This window comes from Protobothrops mucrosquamatus, unplaced genomic scaffold (assembly GCF_001527695.2).
Source record: "Protobothrops mucrosquamatus isolate PMUCROS unplaced genomic scaffold, P.Mucros_1.0 scaffold3913, whole genome shotgun sequence".
Taxonomy (NCBI): Eukaryota; Metazoa; Chordata; class Lepidosauria; order Squamata; family Viperidae; genus Protobothrops; species Protobothrops mucrosquamatus.
Genome location: NW_015389858.1, coordinates 63,044 through 80,084, shown reverse-complemented (window position 1 = coordinate 80,084; position 17,041 = coordinate 63,044). Strand labels below are relative to the sequence as shown.

Below are 17,041 nucleotides of genomic sequence, written 5' to 3'. Positions count from 1 at the left end.
GAGACAGACAATAAAAGGTGAGAAGAAACCAAAATAATACTTTTGCACTTGTGCAGTGTGTGAATATTTAAGCCTAGAAGGATTGCAGCCACATGTGCCTCTCTCTGTGACCCTCAAAGGGTTTCTGAATGAAATGCCAAGCATCCTTTACTATGGCTGGATTACTGAGGTGCAGCTCGCAGTTCAGCACCATCTGAAGGCTGGTCAGCTCCCTCACTCAAGATATAGGGCAAGGGTCTTCAAACTTGGCCCTTTTATGACTTGTGGACTTCAACTGCCAGAATTCCTCAGCCAGGCACCATAAAAGGGCCAAGTTTGAAGACCCCTGATATAGGGCAACTTTCTCTTAGCTACTTTATAGCACCTAATGCTTCCCAACCTGAGCGAGATACAGGAACTTCAACTCCCAGAATCCCTCAGCTGCGGAGGTTGGGAAGCACTGAGTATGTGTGTGTCACACCTGCTGGGATGGGCCTACCTAATTCCAGCCATTTGAATCCTGCTGGAGCAACAGTGTTGGAAAGTGGGAGTGCGAGATTCTTAGTTTCCAAGCTATTTGATGTAAGTTGATGTTTGTTTTTTTTTACAAAAAAAACTCAGAAACTTGTATGAAAGATCACGTATATGTAAACTCACCTTTTCGCATACGCACAAATATTGTCAATCAGGGGACAGTTCTTCAAGGCTGCCTCCACTTTGCCAAGAGAGACGTACTCTCCGGCTTGCAACTTCACCAAGTCTTTTTTACGATCTGGGGAAACAACCAAACACAGTTGAAGATGGTGGACAGGCAGCAAAGGCTGTAAAAGAGCTCCTCCAAAAGTAAAAGCTTTCCTTTATTTTTATTTTAACCTTTTAACACTGCATTTTAACCTACTTTTAATCCATTTTAACCTATTTTTAACCCATTTTTAAATCTGTTTTAATCCTTGTTTGACTTTTTATAATAGTCAAAAGACTTTTATAAAGGATATATACTGGACATATATATATACTGTTTTACCTATATTTTAACAACTCTACAAGCCAGGATTACCAAGAATGGGGAAAAGGAGAAAGAGACAGTGTGTTCACTTGGCAGCACAGAGTTCTTCCAAGCCACTGAAGCAGCAGAAAATGGAAGATTTCGCTGCAAGTAGACAGTCTGCTCCAGTAAGTAACTCATCTGTGTGTGACTCATTGGAATGGGATTTACAAACTGAACTTGAAAGCAAACAGCATATAGAACTTTCTGTTTCTCTCACAGAAAATAGCTCCCCTCTCTGGAATTCAGCGCCCGCTTTTCCTGTACAGGATGGGATAGTAACAAACTTAGTAAGAGAGGGAACACCCCTCCCCTCAGAAGGAACCCTCAGCGGAGCCAGAGACTGGGCGGTGACAAGCCAGCATTCCCCAGACATTCTTACTTTAGAAACCACGATGCCAGTTCTCACGCAAAACCAATTGCTGAGATGACATCTTTTACCTTTGCGAATGTATGTTACAAAAACGGAAGACCGTTACACAAACAAGGCAACTGTTTTAGATGGCTGTTGGGTGTATAATTCATGGCATGTTTGGAAGAGCTTACTAATATAAAAACAGGGCCAGGTCTCTTTCTGGAGCAAACCAGGTATTGTGCCCACCTATGATTTGCAGGCACCCGTCAGAATGAAATTCTCCAATGTCTCCAGTACAGAACCATCTCTGGCCATTGCCATCGACAATGAAATCTTCGGCTGTTTTCTCGTCGTTTCTGAAGTACCCCATAGAGACATTGGGACCTCCAATTATAATCTCTCCCCTAGGGTGTGGCAAGTCTCTTGTTGTGTAGCCTCCTGGAAAAAAAAGCAGAAAGAACGAACAAACGGGTGGCTACGCGATTCCTTTACACCAGACCAAAATGGTCAACAAGAAAGAAAGGCAGGATAATGCTGATTAATTATGTTAGGTCACTAAATTCATACGGGCAGTAAAATGCAAGGATGCATTAGGTCCAACCAGGATCACAAAGTTTGGGGACCAAAAAGCCTTTGAATCGAGAACAGGTGCGTCCAATCGTGACAATTTTAAGACTTGTGGACTTCAACTCCCTAGCCAGCATGGGGCTGGAAACAAGCATGGGAGTTGAAATCCACAAGTCTTAAAGTTGCCAGGGTTGAAATATCTCTGATCTACAATATGCATTAGGTATGTATGGGACACAAACGATTCTAACTTATTCAAGTTGATTCAGAGATAAATCCCACTACATTTAGTGGGCTTTTTTCCAGAGTCAAGCGAATACAGGATCGCCGCTTCTCTCAGCAGATTTATGCAATTTATTAGGAAATGGATTCACCTAATAGATCACAAGGGTTGTTCAGTACTGGCAACTTTACGTGGTGGGGACTTCAACTCCCAGGCTTCTCCTGCTGCCTGGGTTATTCTGGGAGTTGAAGTCCACACACCGTAAAGTTGCCAATGTTGAAAAACATTGGTTTAACCCAGGGGTAGGCAACCTCGGCTCTTTTATGACTCATGGACTTCAACTCCCAGAATTCCTGAGTCAGCATAGCTGACTCAGGAATTCTGGGAGTTGAAGTCCATGAGTCATAAAAGAGCCGAGGTTGCCTACCTCTGGTTTAACCAAAACAAGTTCAATGTATCTATAGCCATCATCCTCTTAAGCCAAGGGATTTAAAAGATTCATGATTTTCTATGGGGAGATCATCCTGGATATGATTCATCTCACAAGAACGCCACAAGGGGAAAAGAGTTTCAGATCCTGGACCAAAAATAATCAGGTTTCCCAGATGGGGCTGTTTTTTTCTATCCCAAAAATAAAAATGGCTGGAGGTGGGTCAAAAGTCTTGAGAAAAACCTAGAGATGGAATAACTTTCCAAGAGGCATATATTTATCTAGTTTGTCAAGGGCATGGTACATGCTCATTGTTTTCAATCTAGTTAATTTCTGTAGAAGTTGTACCTTTATACCATCCATTTTGACCAATATTTTGAGAGAAGAAAACATTTTCTGTGAAACGCACATACTTTCTCTGTTTTTATCATGCTTCCAGTATGTACCCAACATAAATAGTGAAATATATTAATGCCAAAGCAATTTAGATATTTATATTAAAATATGGTTTTCTTTTCTTCAGTGCAGAATTGCATTTATAGGAAGCGATTGTGTCTATAATGGTTATATGTGAGATGGCATTTATGTCCATTATTTTTAAATGCTTCCTAAAATTGTACTTTAAACCAATCTCTCTTGAGTAACAGCACGGTCACTGTTCTTATGTAGGAACATTGTAAACTATATTTGATATAGAGGGATTTAAGAGACAAAAATTATAGTTTTAAACTCACCACTTGTCTGAAATGGTATAGGGTTTCCTGCCCGAGCAGGGGGTTGGACTAGATGACCTCCAAGGTCCCTTCCAACTTTTATTATTATTATTATTATTATTATTATTATTATTATTATTATTATTATTATTATTATTGGCTTTCATGTGTCTGAAATGGTATAGGGTCTCCTGCTTGAGCAGGGGGTTGGACTAGAAGACCTCCAAGGTCCCTTCCAACTCTGATTTCTACTCCTATTTCAGCCATGGAACCAGATTAAAGTCTATTAGAATAATGGGATTTTTCTCACCTTCTTTCCAGTCCCTGAGTTTAATCTCGCAGCAGATAAGAGGAGCTCCTACTCTTCCGGTGCTGTAGTCAGTTACTAGGGAGAAAAGATCAAGAAACAAGGAGTGAGGCAGGAACCAAACTGTAAGAGAAGAGCAGGCAGAGCTGAGGGCAGAGTTAAGTGTGTCATCAACTTGGAGCAGGGGTCTTCAAACTTGGCCAGGCACGCTGGCTGAGGAATTCTGGGAGTTGAAGTCCACAAGTCATAAAAGGGCCAAGTTTGAAGACCCTTGGCTTAGAGTTATTACGTGGCCACAAACACGCTGACCCTTATTTGGCACCAATTTAGTATTAAAAGTTTAGATTTTTCTGTCTCGGCTTGAGCGATAAATCTTGAACTGCAACTTAATGCATGGTCCTGATCCTTTGCAGACTAAATTAAGGTCAAGCACAAAAGATCAGGGCCATACATTAAGTTGCAGTTCAGAAAATTTATCACTCAAGGAATCTGGTCAACTAAAGTTCAAATCTGAATGGGCGCCAGATAAGGGTCAATAGAATTTAAGGGGGGGGGATTGAACCTGGACTGTTTTTGGCAATGTAATGACTCTGAGCTGATGAGATGCTTAATTCCACGCCCCAGCTTTGCCTACTCTTCTATACAAATGCTTTTCAAGTTCTTTTAATTTAAGTGCAGAGTAGATTAAACACGGCACTGCAGGCTGTTTCCCAAGGGCTCCACACAAAACACCTTTACAATGAAAAAAACTAACCATACATCCTTACCTTCAGTAATGGTGCCTGCTCCGCAGGTTTCCGTCAGGCCGTAGCCTTGGCCAACAGGGCAGCAGAAGCAGATGTTCATGAATCTCTGTGTTTGAGGTGAGAGAGGGGCCCCTCCAGAAAGCATCATACGCACGTTCCCTCCCAATAGGGCCTTCACTTTTTTAAACAGCAGTCTTAAAGGAGAAGAATCCCACAATGATATAATGAAAGGGCACAATAAGAGGATTTATAAACAGCTGTTACATGATTCTCTATGGGCCCCTCCCTGACATACCCATTAATCCAACTGTTGTGGATTCAGCCCTACGTTACAGGTCTGACTGGCTTTCTGCTCTGTTCAGAAGTGAACAGGAACCAGGTTTTTCAATCTGCAGGTCCCAGATTGAGTTGAAGTTGCAACTGATTCCTTGAAATGACTAACCCCTCCCCAAAATGATAGATATGGCTATCCTTCAGATCAGAGAAGTCTACTTCAAATCTGATTGTGTACAAGCCAGGGTGATTTCAACATATTCATCCGAGGTTCCCCGGAAGTTCAGGGAATTTTTAAAGGATAAGATATTCTGCATTCGCCCAAGGGTTTGTTGAGTGGCAAAATTCAAAGATAAACCTGAGGCCCTCCAGATAACCTGGACTGCAACTTTCAGAATCCCCACATGGCCTGGTAATTGACCAGGAATTCTGGGAGTTGGTGCTTAATATATTAACAACAGCAGTCTGGCAAAGGTTACCTTAGAAAGCCCTTTAAGATAAGCGATCTCACTGCAGCAATTTAAAAAGCAGTTCAACAACCCACACTTAAGAACCATTGATTTCCATGATGAATGAATGTACACCTGAAGGGAAGGTTAGGATTTAGACAAAGTTTGTCCAAACTGGTTGAACCAGGGTTTTCCCCCCTCAAATTTAATCCTTAGTTATGTCTGCAACAAATACACCAAAATACATCAACTGTACTTACAAGTTACAGAGAGGTGCATCATAACCTCTTTTGATTTGTTCCAATTTATAGTCATATCCTATCTTGAACAAAGTTTTCTGGAAATAGTTCATCTCCTGGACTTTACTCATAACGTTCTTATAAATTCGATCCATGATTTCCTACAAACAATTTCAAGGAAACAGCTAAGAAACATTTTATTCCTGAACTGGTTTAGACCAGCCCAGACAAGGATAACAGGAAGGAGCAATTCATTCCATTTTAAACAGCTATTTCCTTAGTTGTATAACCCTTAATATGTAATCAGGCTAATCTATTGGCAGTCCATTTTAGCTGGGGGTTATTTGCGTAGGCACTCGGCAGAAAGCAATGGAAATATTGAACACCCTCTCGTTTTGACCTGTTTTAATGAGGAGCTGTCAGAATAAAAAATAAATCTGTGGCCGTATTTAATCAGCGGAATGAAGATCTGACGCTACTTTCAACTTATGCCAAAGTTACATATCGATTATGTATGGATGATTATAATGTAGTATGGCCATCTTTATTGAAACCGTTGTATAAAGTGTTCTGTCCATGTATGAGAAACTCTTGTTTTTGCTTGTTTCTTTTCTATTTAATTAAACAAATAAAAGCTATTTTAGAAAATGATTGTGAATGTTTGATTTTTTTTTTCCTCCATCATGTGAGCAAAAGGGTGGCAGGAATTTATCGCATGAGTCAAAAATCTGGGGATCTCAGGATAAAACTGAGATAATCTAAAGATCTGTTGTCTTGCCAGATTATATGCTAGATTTCGCCCACCCACCCACCCACTCACCAATAAATTAAAATTTTTGCAGCCAATTGCATTTTATCTAACTACTGGATGCGCTTAATAGGGTTTGATGAGGGAAGGTGAACAAAAAGAAAGACAGATTTCCAAAATATGTATTCTGAAATATGAGCACTGGCAGCTGTTTCAAGCAAACAAAGCTGTAGATATAGGCATATCTGCAACTGATTTTATAAGATCCAAGATGCAGAGGGTTGGTTTTTATTTTTTTTGTTTTACTTGTGAGGCTAAGATGGGAGATCTATATAAACCAATTGGGAAAAATAAGTTACTGTACTTTTTGAAGTTTAAAATTTAACATTTATACCATTTTTAATAAATGTTCGGTGTGAAATACACAGAGTTTCACAAATATCTCATCCTTACTGGTACTTACTGGCACAGCTGCCATCAAAGTGGGCTTCAGAACAGTGCAGTCTCCTTTGCTTCCCTTTTTAATTTTGCTTGACTGAAAGAAGGGGTAAAAAAGCGAGAACCCAATTTTAATTTCAATTATTTTCACAGAAGAATAAAACCATGGAAAGATGCTTAGGGCTACTGAATTTTGCAAATTGAAATAGTAAGCCAAAGGAATGAAAGGTAGAACGTTTATCGTATTTTACTGCCTGAGGGTCAAAGAGCTGATCAGATTTTAAAGCTGAGGAAAAAAACAGAAAACTTGCAATCGAGAAAATACTTCAGGAGTCTATTTTTAAGATGTCCTTATTTGTGAAAGCCACTTTGGCTCAGATTACTGTAGTGGCAAGCTTAAGACTACTTCTCACTGTAAGGCTATACAATAATATTTTAATCTGTGTAGTTTTTAACGTTTTAATAATTTTTTACTTGTCTTATAACTTTGAAGCTGGGCAGAGTCACCTTGTAGGGGATAAAAAAAATGATGAATAAACAAACACACAAAGTTCTGTCCAATGTTTAGCATTAACTGAACACTTTTCCTCCTCAACAATTTACGATTTACTCTATCCATTGGCTTACCTGGTCTGACAGGGTGAGTGGAGAGGAATATCCAATCCTGCAGCCGTAGGTAATACAGGAAATTTCTGCCGTCAGTTCTAATACGTGAGCCAAAGGCAAGTAGCCAATATATGTGTCGTTGGGTCTAAGGGAGAGAATGTAAATTGTTTCAATATGGCAGTCAGGATATCTTGGTCTAAACACAGAACATGGTTTGGGTTTTTGTCTCTTAACCGGACAGTGCTGAATCCTTGTAGTCTAATGCAGGGGACCTCCAACCTTGGCAACTTTACGACTTGTGGACTTCAATTCCCAGAATTCCTCAGCCAGCCTAGTTGAGGCTGAGGAATTCTGGGAGTTGAAGTACACAAGTCACAAAGTTGCCAAGGTTGGAAGTCTAATATAGACCCCTGATCTAATGTACATTCAGGCTGATAAAACGTCTCCTCAGACTGACTGAGTTAAAATGCAGCTTCAGCTAAATTGAGTGGCCTCCAGAGGTAAGGATCTCAACTTGCTCATGCTAGGTAGAGAATTCTGGGAGCTGACATCCACACAGCTGGAGAACTCCCAGACTGGAGAAGCCTGCTTTAGTAGATCTTATACCCAGCGGTGGGATTCAAATAGGTGAACAACCGGTCCTCTGTGTGGATGCCGCTTCCGGAAGTCCATTCTGAGCCTGGGCAACCAAAAATTAGCTACCGGTTCTGCTGAAGTGGAGAGAACCGGCTGAATCCCACCACTGCTTATACATGTCCTTTCTAGTTACTATGGTGCTTACACAAATGTTACCTGCTACACAAAATGGACTTTTAAGAGGGCCTTGCTGAATGCTTATCCTGCAGTCTTTTTGTCTCCCAGATACTTGAGATCCCTTGCTATTCTGACATGTTAAAACCCCACATTATTCTATTGCCAGGCTTTACTACGATTCATTATCATCCCTAATGCTCCTTTTATTTTTTTTTTGAGCTTTTAAACTTTGATAGATTATACGTTAAACAATTCTGTACAATGCTTAAAGACTTGAAGTTAGCAGGTAATCCAGAAATAAGTTGTGCACAAACATACTAATTCACTCCAGCCTCCAAGTTGTAGCAGTCAAGAAGAACATCAATGCTTTTTCTGCTTGACTTTTGGACAGCTGACGGGCCTAAGTAAATCTTGAAAGGCCACTGTGGATTTGCTTGAATCGAACAATAAAAGTAGAGTACAGCTCTGAAGCATTTGTTCCACTCCTGGAGCAGTGTAACTGCATATTTCTGCTTCACTTGCAGCAGCAGAAACACAGGACTTATCTTTACCCCTCTAAAGATTAACCTTATTGTTTTTATTGCTCAATTAGTGGAAAACAATCCTGGGAAGCAAATTATCAAGAAGAGCATAAGCTATAATGTTTCCATTGAGATAAATCTATTTGTTTCTAATCTTGATGACTAATCTGTTTAAGTTTATAGACCAGGGGTAGAGACCTTGGCTCTTTTATGACTCGTGGACTTCAGCTCCCAGAATTCCTGAGCCAGCATGGCTCAGCTTGGAAACCTCTCTTTCCCCTCAGCATGGCTGGCTCAGGAATTCTGAGAGTTGAAGTCCACGAGTCATAAAAGAGCCAAGGTGGCCTACCCCTGTTATAGACCAAGGTTTAAGGTATAGGTCATTGATTAAGTTCTGAACATGCTGAATATATTCTTCATAGCAATGGTGAGCACCATCACTTTTCTAGCATGAGTTGGGCAGAATACAATAGTGATGTGTACATAAGGAAGGAAGAGCTAGATAGTAACATGGATCAATGCTAAGGCTCCAATAAAGGAGAATATTTGTAGCTCGGGACTGAAATGAGGGATCCTTGGTGCTCTCTGAGCTTGCTTGTTTCCTTGCAGATGTTTTGTTACCCAAACTAAGGAACATCATCAGCACTGAAGTTACCTAAGTTTAGGTAATGAAACATCTGCAAGAAAACAAGCAAGCCCAGAGAGCACCAAGGACTCCACAGTCCTTCTCATTCTCCTTCATCTCCACAAACCTCACTCCTTTCTAGCACTGATGATGTTACTTAATTTGGGTAATGAAATGTCGGCAACAGAACAAGCAAGCTCAGAGAGCACCAAGGGCCCCTAAATGCTAAGGCTATTGCAATTATGATCCAAGCTCTTAATCCAGAAACACATAATTCTCCTAGTACCCGACGTTATTGTGTCCTAACCACAATCCAAGCCCATTTCCCCAAAATCTCAAAATTATGCAAGTTGGGCAAAAATCTCAGAGGATTTGGCAATTATACTTTCAGATCTTGCACGGGACACAATGTTTGTGACGTTATCACACCAAACCAATGGGAAAGGGAGGATTGCTGGCCTTATTATGGGTCCAACAGATTCCTGGGAACACGGCACTATCCATCCCCGATTTAATCTCTTAACATAAATAGCTGTTGCTACCAAGTATCAAGGAAGGATGATAAAAGAACTGGCCCAGCTCAAAATCTATATCTTCATTCTGTTTGCGAGACACAAACACTCATCTGTAGCTGGAGAAGGTAGCACACAAATGGGAAGATCTACCAGGGAATGGAAGGTCTTGGGTTTCTATCTGGTGGACTGTCAGCTGCTATCCCAAAGGTGCTTTTTCCAAAAGGCAACTAGACTGTTTTTTTCTTTGAAAATGCTTTGCTTCTAATCCAAGAAGCTTCTTCAGTTTTAGCTACTAACTTCTTGGTTGAGAAGTGAAATATTTTCAAAGAAAAAATACAAGAAAATCCAGTTGCCTTTTGGAAAAAGCATCTTTGGGACAACCATGTGCTGGATGGTTGAGAATCTCCATAGACATGTCACCTGCTATGTCCTCTCTATTCTCAGCCCACCTGCCCTGTTAGTGGAAAGAACCGAATTATAAACAAGTGCGTGTATTTAATGGCAGGAATTGCTTACCCCAGGCCAGGTATTCGCTCACACTGTCCAGTCATTCCAGCTATCAAGTTTTTATGGACCATCATGACCCCTTTGGGCCTCCCTGTGGAACCACTGGTATACATGACTAGGGCCATGTCTGTAGGAGCAGGGCGGCAGGGAGAGACGCTGACTAGACAAAGATAAGAAGGCAAAACAGTTAGATTATAATAGTGAGGAGAAAATAAAACTGGTAAAGTGCATAAGTGCATACAGGGGTAGGGGATAAGCCTTGTGGCCTATATTATACTAAAATGTTGACAATAGGGGGGGGGAATTCTGATCACCTTTGAGAAAGGAAGATGTGGGCTTAGCTAATCAAGGCACTGAAACAATGGCCGTGCGATCATGACACCATTATGTCAATTACACCATTCTGGCCTCATTCTGGCTTGTGTTGGACAGCAACTGTGATGGTGGAGAAAAGTGCTTAAGATTCTTCCCTAAGTTTCTCACTTTGCATCTTAAGAAGACAGAACTCTTGGAATATTTCTTCCAACAGGCATCTTTATTAAGAGAAAACTGGTTGCAGGCATTCTAGACAGGACTTGGGGTCCAAGCTCTCCCATTCAAGGTTTTATGGGATCCCCCAGTAGCCCCACCCCATCACCCCCTTCTTCCAGCGACAGTTCCAGGCATTACATTCCCACCCCCTTTTCCTCGCTGCCGGGAGGAGAGACTTCAGAAAGGATTACATGAAAGCTAATGACCCCCATTGTTATTGTTAGTCCTTTTGGTGGTATCCACATCCAGTCCCTCTGAAGTATACTGAAGGAAGTAAGGGCCATAAAGCCCCTTTGTTCACCCCCTTCCCTTCATCGTATGACAGAATCCAGAGAAGGCAGAAATGGGGTTTTCCATAGTTGATAACTAGAGATGAAATATAATTGGATTCTGACAGACTTATTTTTTAAAAAAAAACTGTATCTGGCACTTTTACTTCTAGTGCTAGCAAATGAGCTCATGATGGTGGTGATGCACCTTGTTAAGAACCCTCTAATTCCAGAAAGTCTCAAAACACAATGATTACATATTCCCTCGTGGCACAGCCTCGTGCACAATTCAAGCTGCTGCTAAGATCTCTCTCTTGCTCATCGGAAGGCTAGTAGCCACAGTGGACTTTCTTCTCAGCAGAGATTTGAGATGGAATTTCCAAAGCCACAGCTACTCTTTCTGTGGGTTAGGACATTCTCTCCTCGTCATAGCAGCAAAGAGACCAAGCCCTTTGGACTGGTTCAGCTCCCTTTCAAGTCCAGAACAAACTTCTAGAGAAGCAAAACTATTGTGAAGCAAGACCAAGCAGTCTTGAAGATGGTCCAAAGAGGAAAGGATTCTTATGCAGAATTAAAGATGAACTTCTTCAAATGATTTAGAATGTTGCTTGTCATATAGCCCCCCCCCCCATAACATGATTGTGGTAAAGGGTTTCAGCTGGTCTACTTACAGTTTTCTGGTTTGGCTCCAAGTTCTTCTACTGCTTGCATGTTATGAATCTCCAGCCCTTTAGGATAGTCTGATTTATTGATGGTCTTATTATCCACATAAATGATGTATTTGAGGCAGGGGATTTTTGACAGTACATTCTGAGGAACAAAAATAGTTGAGAGATAATAATAATAATAATAATAATAATAATAATAATAATAATAATAATAATAATGATGATGATGATGATGATGATGATGATGATGATGATGATGATGATGATGATGATGATGATGATGATGATGGGAAGTTGGAAGGGACCTTGGAGGTCATCTGGTCCAACCCCCTGCTCAGGCAGGAAACCCTATACCATTTCGGAAAAATGGCTGTCCAGTTTCTTCTTAAAAACTTCCAGTGGTGGCGCGTTCACCGCTTCTGGAGGCAGGCTGTTCCACTGGTTAATTGTTCTCACTGTCAGGAAGTTTCTCCTTAGTTCTAGGTTGCTTCTCTCCTTGCTTAGTTTCCACCCGTTGCTTCTTGTCCTGCCTTCAGGCGCTTTGGAGAATAGCTTGACTCCCTCTTCTTTGGGGCAGCCCCTGAGATACTGGAACACTGCGATCATGTCCCCCCTCGTCCTTTTCTTCATTAAACTAGACATACCCAATTCCAGCAACCATTCCTTATATGTTTTAGCCTCCAGTCCCCTAATCATCTTTGTTGCTGTTCTCTGTACTCTTTCTAGAGTCTCAGCATCTTTTTTACATCGTGGTGACCAAAACTGGATGCAGTATTCCAAGTGTGGCCTTACTAAGGCATTGTAAAGTGGTATTAATACTTCACGTGATCTTGATTCTATTCCTCTGTTAATGCAGCCCAGCACTGTGTTGGCCTTTTTGGCAGCTGCAGCACACGGCTGGCTCATATTTAAATGATTGTCCACTAGGACTCCGAGATCCCTCTCACAGTTACTACTATTGAGCAAGGTACCCCCTACACTGTACCTGTACATTTGGTTTTTCTTGCCTAAATGTAGAACCTTACTTTTTTCACCATTGAATTTCATTTTGTTAGACAGCGCCCAGTGTTCAAGTCTGTCCAGATCCTCCTGTATCTTAAGCCTGTCTTCTGGAGTGTTGGCTATGCCTGCCAGCTTGGTGTCATCTGCAAATTTGATGAGTTCCCCATCTATCCCCTCGTCCAGATCGTTGATGAAGATGTTGAAGAGCACTGGGCCCAGAACAGAGCCCTAGGGCACCCCACTACACACTTCCCTCCATGTAGATGCGGTTCCATTGAGGACCACACACTGAGTATGGCCAGTCAGCCAGCTACGGATCCATCTGGTGGTGGTGCTTTCTACCCCACATTTTTCTATCTTATCGAGTAGTAGGTTGTGGTCTACTTTGTCAAATACCTTACTGAATTGTATAAACCCAAGCAAAAGTTTGCAACGCACGACACAGGCTTGCATTTACTTCTCGTGATTGTGAAAGTCCGTTGTTGTAATAATGTTTTTTAAGAATATATTCTTCCTATTTCTGACTATTCAAAAACCATCGAAATATGGGGAAACCTTATTTATAGAGCTCTTCTGTTTCTGTTACAGCTACAGCATTTCCAAAGCAGAGAAGTTTCGTGCAAACGAAAATGGCTGGTTTTCAAAGTTTAGTACAGAAATTATAGCTGCTGGGCGAGTTATTTGTCTGTGATGATTAATTTCTGACAATTTTCTGATAATTGTTACGACCACACACCCTTTTCATAGTCTCGTTGCAAATTGCCACTGACTACAGCTTTCCACTGTACTCAAAGTTCAGCCTAGTAAACTTTAGAATGTTAATCTTTAGTCAATACAGTAGAAATACCAGTATATCAAAATAATATACTGTATGTTTCACAACAACATAACACAAATATTATTTTTAAAAAACACACCTAGTGTAGGGATTGTTTCCTTACAGATTAAATTATGTTAGGTCCCATCAGTATTCCCCAGTATCTTTTAGAAAGTCAGTTTTGATCTTAGAAATGTATTTAATTTGACTATTATGCTGACAAAAAGATTTACCTTTAGTTTGCCTTCCAAAAGATCTAAGCTGGTGATTAAAAACGATGCTTCAGATTCATTTAATCCATAGGTTACTGCCTCTTCTCCAAGGGTTGCGTATAGTGTAACAACTATTTAAAAGGCAAGAAGTTAGTAAGTGGCTCAGTAACTAATTCAGCTGAAGCAGTAAATACTCCATGTTAATTTTATGTTCCGTCTATAGGTAGTCCTCAACTTACGACAGCTCAGTGAGCATTCAGAGTTACGACAGTGAACAAAAGTGGCTTATGACTATTTTCTCATACTTACGACTGTGGCATCCTCCCCATGGTCACTTGATCAAAATTCGGATGCTTGGCAACTGACTCATATTTATGACGGTTGCAGCATCCCAGGGTCATGTGACCCCGTTGCGACCTTCTGACAAGCAAAGTCAAGGGGGAAGCCAGACTCAATAACCGGGTTAGTAACTTAGCAGCTGCAAGGATCCCCTTAACAATGGTGGCAACAACAATTTAAAATGGGGCAAAACTCACTTAGCAACTGTCTTAACAGAAATTATGGGCTTAGTTGTGGTCGTTAAGTCAAGGACTGCCTGTATACCAACAATTTTAAGATGAACAATATACTTAGAATAGAATAGAGCTGGAAGGGACCCTGGAGGTCTTCTAGTCCAGCCCCCTGCTCAAGCAGGAAAACCTACACCATCTCGGACAGGTGATTGTCCAGTCTCTTTTTAAAAACCTCCAGCGGTGGAGCGCCCAAAATTTCTGGGGGCAAGCTGTTCTACTGGTTGATTATCCTCAGGAAGTTTCTCCTTAATTCCAGGTTGCTTCTCTCTTTGGACACTTTCCAACCATTGTTTCTCATCCTTCCCTCCGGTGCTTTGGTGAACAACCTGACCCCCTCTGCCTTGTGGCAGCCCTTCAGATACTGGAACATTGCTATCATGTCTCCCCTATTTCTTCTTTTTTTTAGACTAGCCAAACCCCAATTTTAAAAAGCAGGTAACTACTTTGTCGTGACTATTATTTAAAGGCATAAAGATTTATACCCTAATAAAGTCACTGGTCTTAAACAAATCATTTTATTATTCTATGTTGGATATATCTGAACCACAGGTATAAATGGTGCCACTAATTCAACACAGGCCCCAGTTTCTAAGACACTTTTGTGCTGGACGTTGCACTGAGGGCAAACATAATGTAGGAGTGGCGACACCCTGCAGAGAATCAGGACTACGGCCCTTGTCGATGTAGGCGGAATGCAGCACTGATACTCACGAGGGAAGTTGTACCGGAAGCAAGACTGGGCGGCAATAAACCATTCAGCTCGAGTCTCACAGAACACGGCCACGGTGCTCTTGGGCTGCAATCCGAGCGCCATTAACCCACTCCCAAAGTGCTTCACCTTCTGGCTGATCTCTTCGTAGTTCAGCCATCTATAGTTTCCTAGGATTAACTGGTCAAGATTAAAACAGCTGATCAGTTAGCGTTAAAGCAAGGAGATCAAAACGAGACGACTTAAAAAATAAAAACTAAACGGTTTAACCGCCGCTGATGTAAATCCATTTATACTGGATCAGTTTTGATTGTTGTTTAAGAAACTGCCCAAGCCACTCTCGATTTCCCTGTTCTGTGAACCGCTCACTTGGTTCAATAAAAGGAATCCCCTCTGAAGCACCTAAACCTCTTTATCATATAATGGCCCTTTTCCAATCTATAGGATAACTGCTGCAGCATGTGTGATTAATTAAACGCATTGTTTCTGTATCAGCAAAGTAACAATGGAAAGGGCCATCCGGAATCCATGTTTTCATGATGGCCAATGTGGAGCAAACAGGAAAGAGTTTGAAAGGAAATGGGACAACTAAGAAATAGTACTAGTAGTCCTCAACATACAACCGTTCATTTAGTGACTGTTCAAACTCACAAAAGCACTGAAAAAAGGGACTTACGACTATTTTTCACGCTTACCGTCGTTGCACCATGGTCAAAACTGATCAAAATTCAGACGCTTGGCAACTGACTCATAGTTATGACGGTGGCAGTGTCTCCCGGGGTCATGTGATCCCCTTTTGTGACCTTAATAATAATAATAAAGTTGGAAGGGACCTTGGAGGTCATCTAGTCCAACCCCCTGCCCCCTTCTGACAAGCCAATTCAATAGGGAAACCAGGTTCTCTTAATCGCCGTGTTGCTAACTTAAAAACTGCAGCGATTCTCTTAACGACTGTGGCAAGGTCGTAAAAGGGGGCAAAACTCACTGAACGACCATCTGACTTAGCAACGGGAATTATGGGCTCCATTGTGGTCGTACGTTGAGGACGGCCCGTGCCTCCCTTTCAGAACTAATTTTAGAGCCTTCGCCTCGTCCTGTTGGAAATCAAGACATTTTATCTTTTCCCGCCTCTTGAAAATCTTTTGGGAAGGGTGCTTTTTACCCGTGCTCAGAAGTCATTTACCTTTTTAAATACTTTTCCGTTTGGCTGCATTTCATTCTCTTCGCTCAGGACCTCTCTTGTTCCAAGGCAGTCTTTCTTCCCAAACTTGGTCACAGCAAGGTCAAACAATTTGTCCAGTGTGTCCGCTCCAGGAAAGTCTATAGTGGCTAGGGACTCCATATGTGAAATGGACCGATACGGACTTCCGGGACTGTCGGAGACGGCCTTCGCTTTTAAGCGCTTCGCCATAGCTTTCTTCTTCTTCACGTTTGTAAGAAAATACCAGGGTATGAATACGAGCGCACTGTACACATTGATCAAAAAATACAGGGGGAACCACACAAGGGTCCAGAGTCTTTGTTTAAGATGCATAATGGACAGCTTTCTTTTTTTTTAAAAAAATAAATCTGTCACCTGTCCTTTTGGGGAATCCAAGTTTCTTAAGTTTTTTGTTTTTTCTCAAGGAGGAAGCAGCAGCAGGAGCAGCAGGCAAAAGCAGAAACGAAGGCTTTAGGTGATTGAAGTTTAGAAGAATCACTAAAAGGTTAGAAACGATCAGCAACAATCAGCAATAGCAGCAGCGAATTATTTGAAGATCATGGCTAATCAGAGAGCATTAGAAAAAAACAGCAATAATTTGTTAGCTTGATTGGCTTCATTTCAACAGGCAGCTGGACCCTGGACATCGGAGGAGCTGCTCTGACATTTGTAAACAGTGTCACGGAATTTAAATCACTGCGTCGGAAGGAAGTGTATCTGTTCAATGGATCTTTGCTCCCACTCTAAATATTTGGGAGATTTAGGTAAACATTTTGCTCTTAAAATGTCATGCTTTTAATCCAATTTAGCAATATGACCATTACCTCATTAGGGTCAAATGTCCATGGATTTCCCCCACCCACCCACCCACAAGTAGAAGGGCTAAGAAAGATTTAGTAAGACGGTTTATGATTCTGACAAGCATTTCTCTTTGTTCTTTATTGAACTGTTGATTTGCAGGATTTTTTGTTATTATAAAGGAAACGATGTGTTGCAAACTGTTAATTATTACATCCATTCT

The 17,041-nt window shown here is 41.2% G+C and overlaps 1 protein-coding gene across 1 annotated transcript; it reads right to left on the bottom strand.

The window, feature by feature from the left end:
- Positions 1 to 636: 636 nt before the first annotated feature.
- On the bottom strand, positions 637 to 16,353 carry LOC107298361 (long-chain-fatty-acid--CoA ligase 4-like; the record flags this gene model as incomplete). The annotated part of the gene is made up of 12 exons (XM_015827739.1): positions 16,003 to 16,353; positions 14,822 to 14,999; positions 13,560 to 13,669; positions 11,511 to 11,649; positions 10,049 to 10,199; positions 7,140 to 7,263; positions 6,538 to 6,609; positions 5,348 to 5,487; positions 4,387 to 4,559; positions 3,623 to 3,697; positions 1,626 to 1,817; positions 637 to 751 (listed from the first exon to the last, which is right to left on the bottom strand). Coding segments are annotated over exons 1-12 (1,820 nt in total), but the record flags the coding sequence as incomplete, so codon positions are not given.
- Between the last annotated feature and the right edge of the window lie 688 nt (positions 16,354 to 17,041).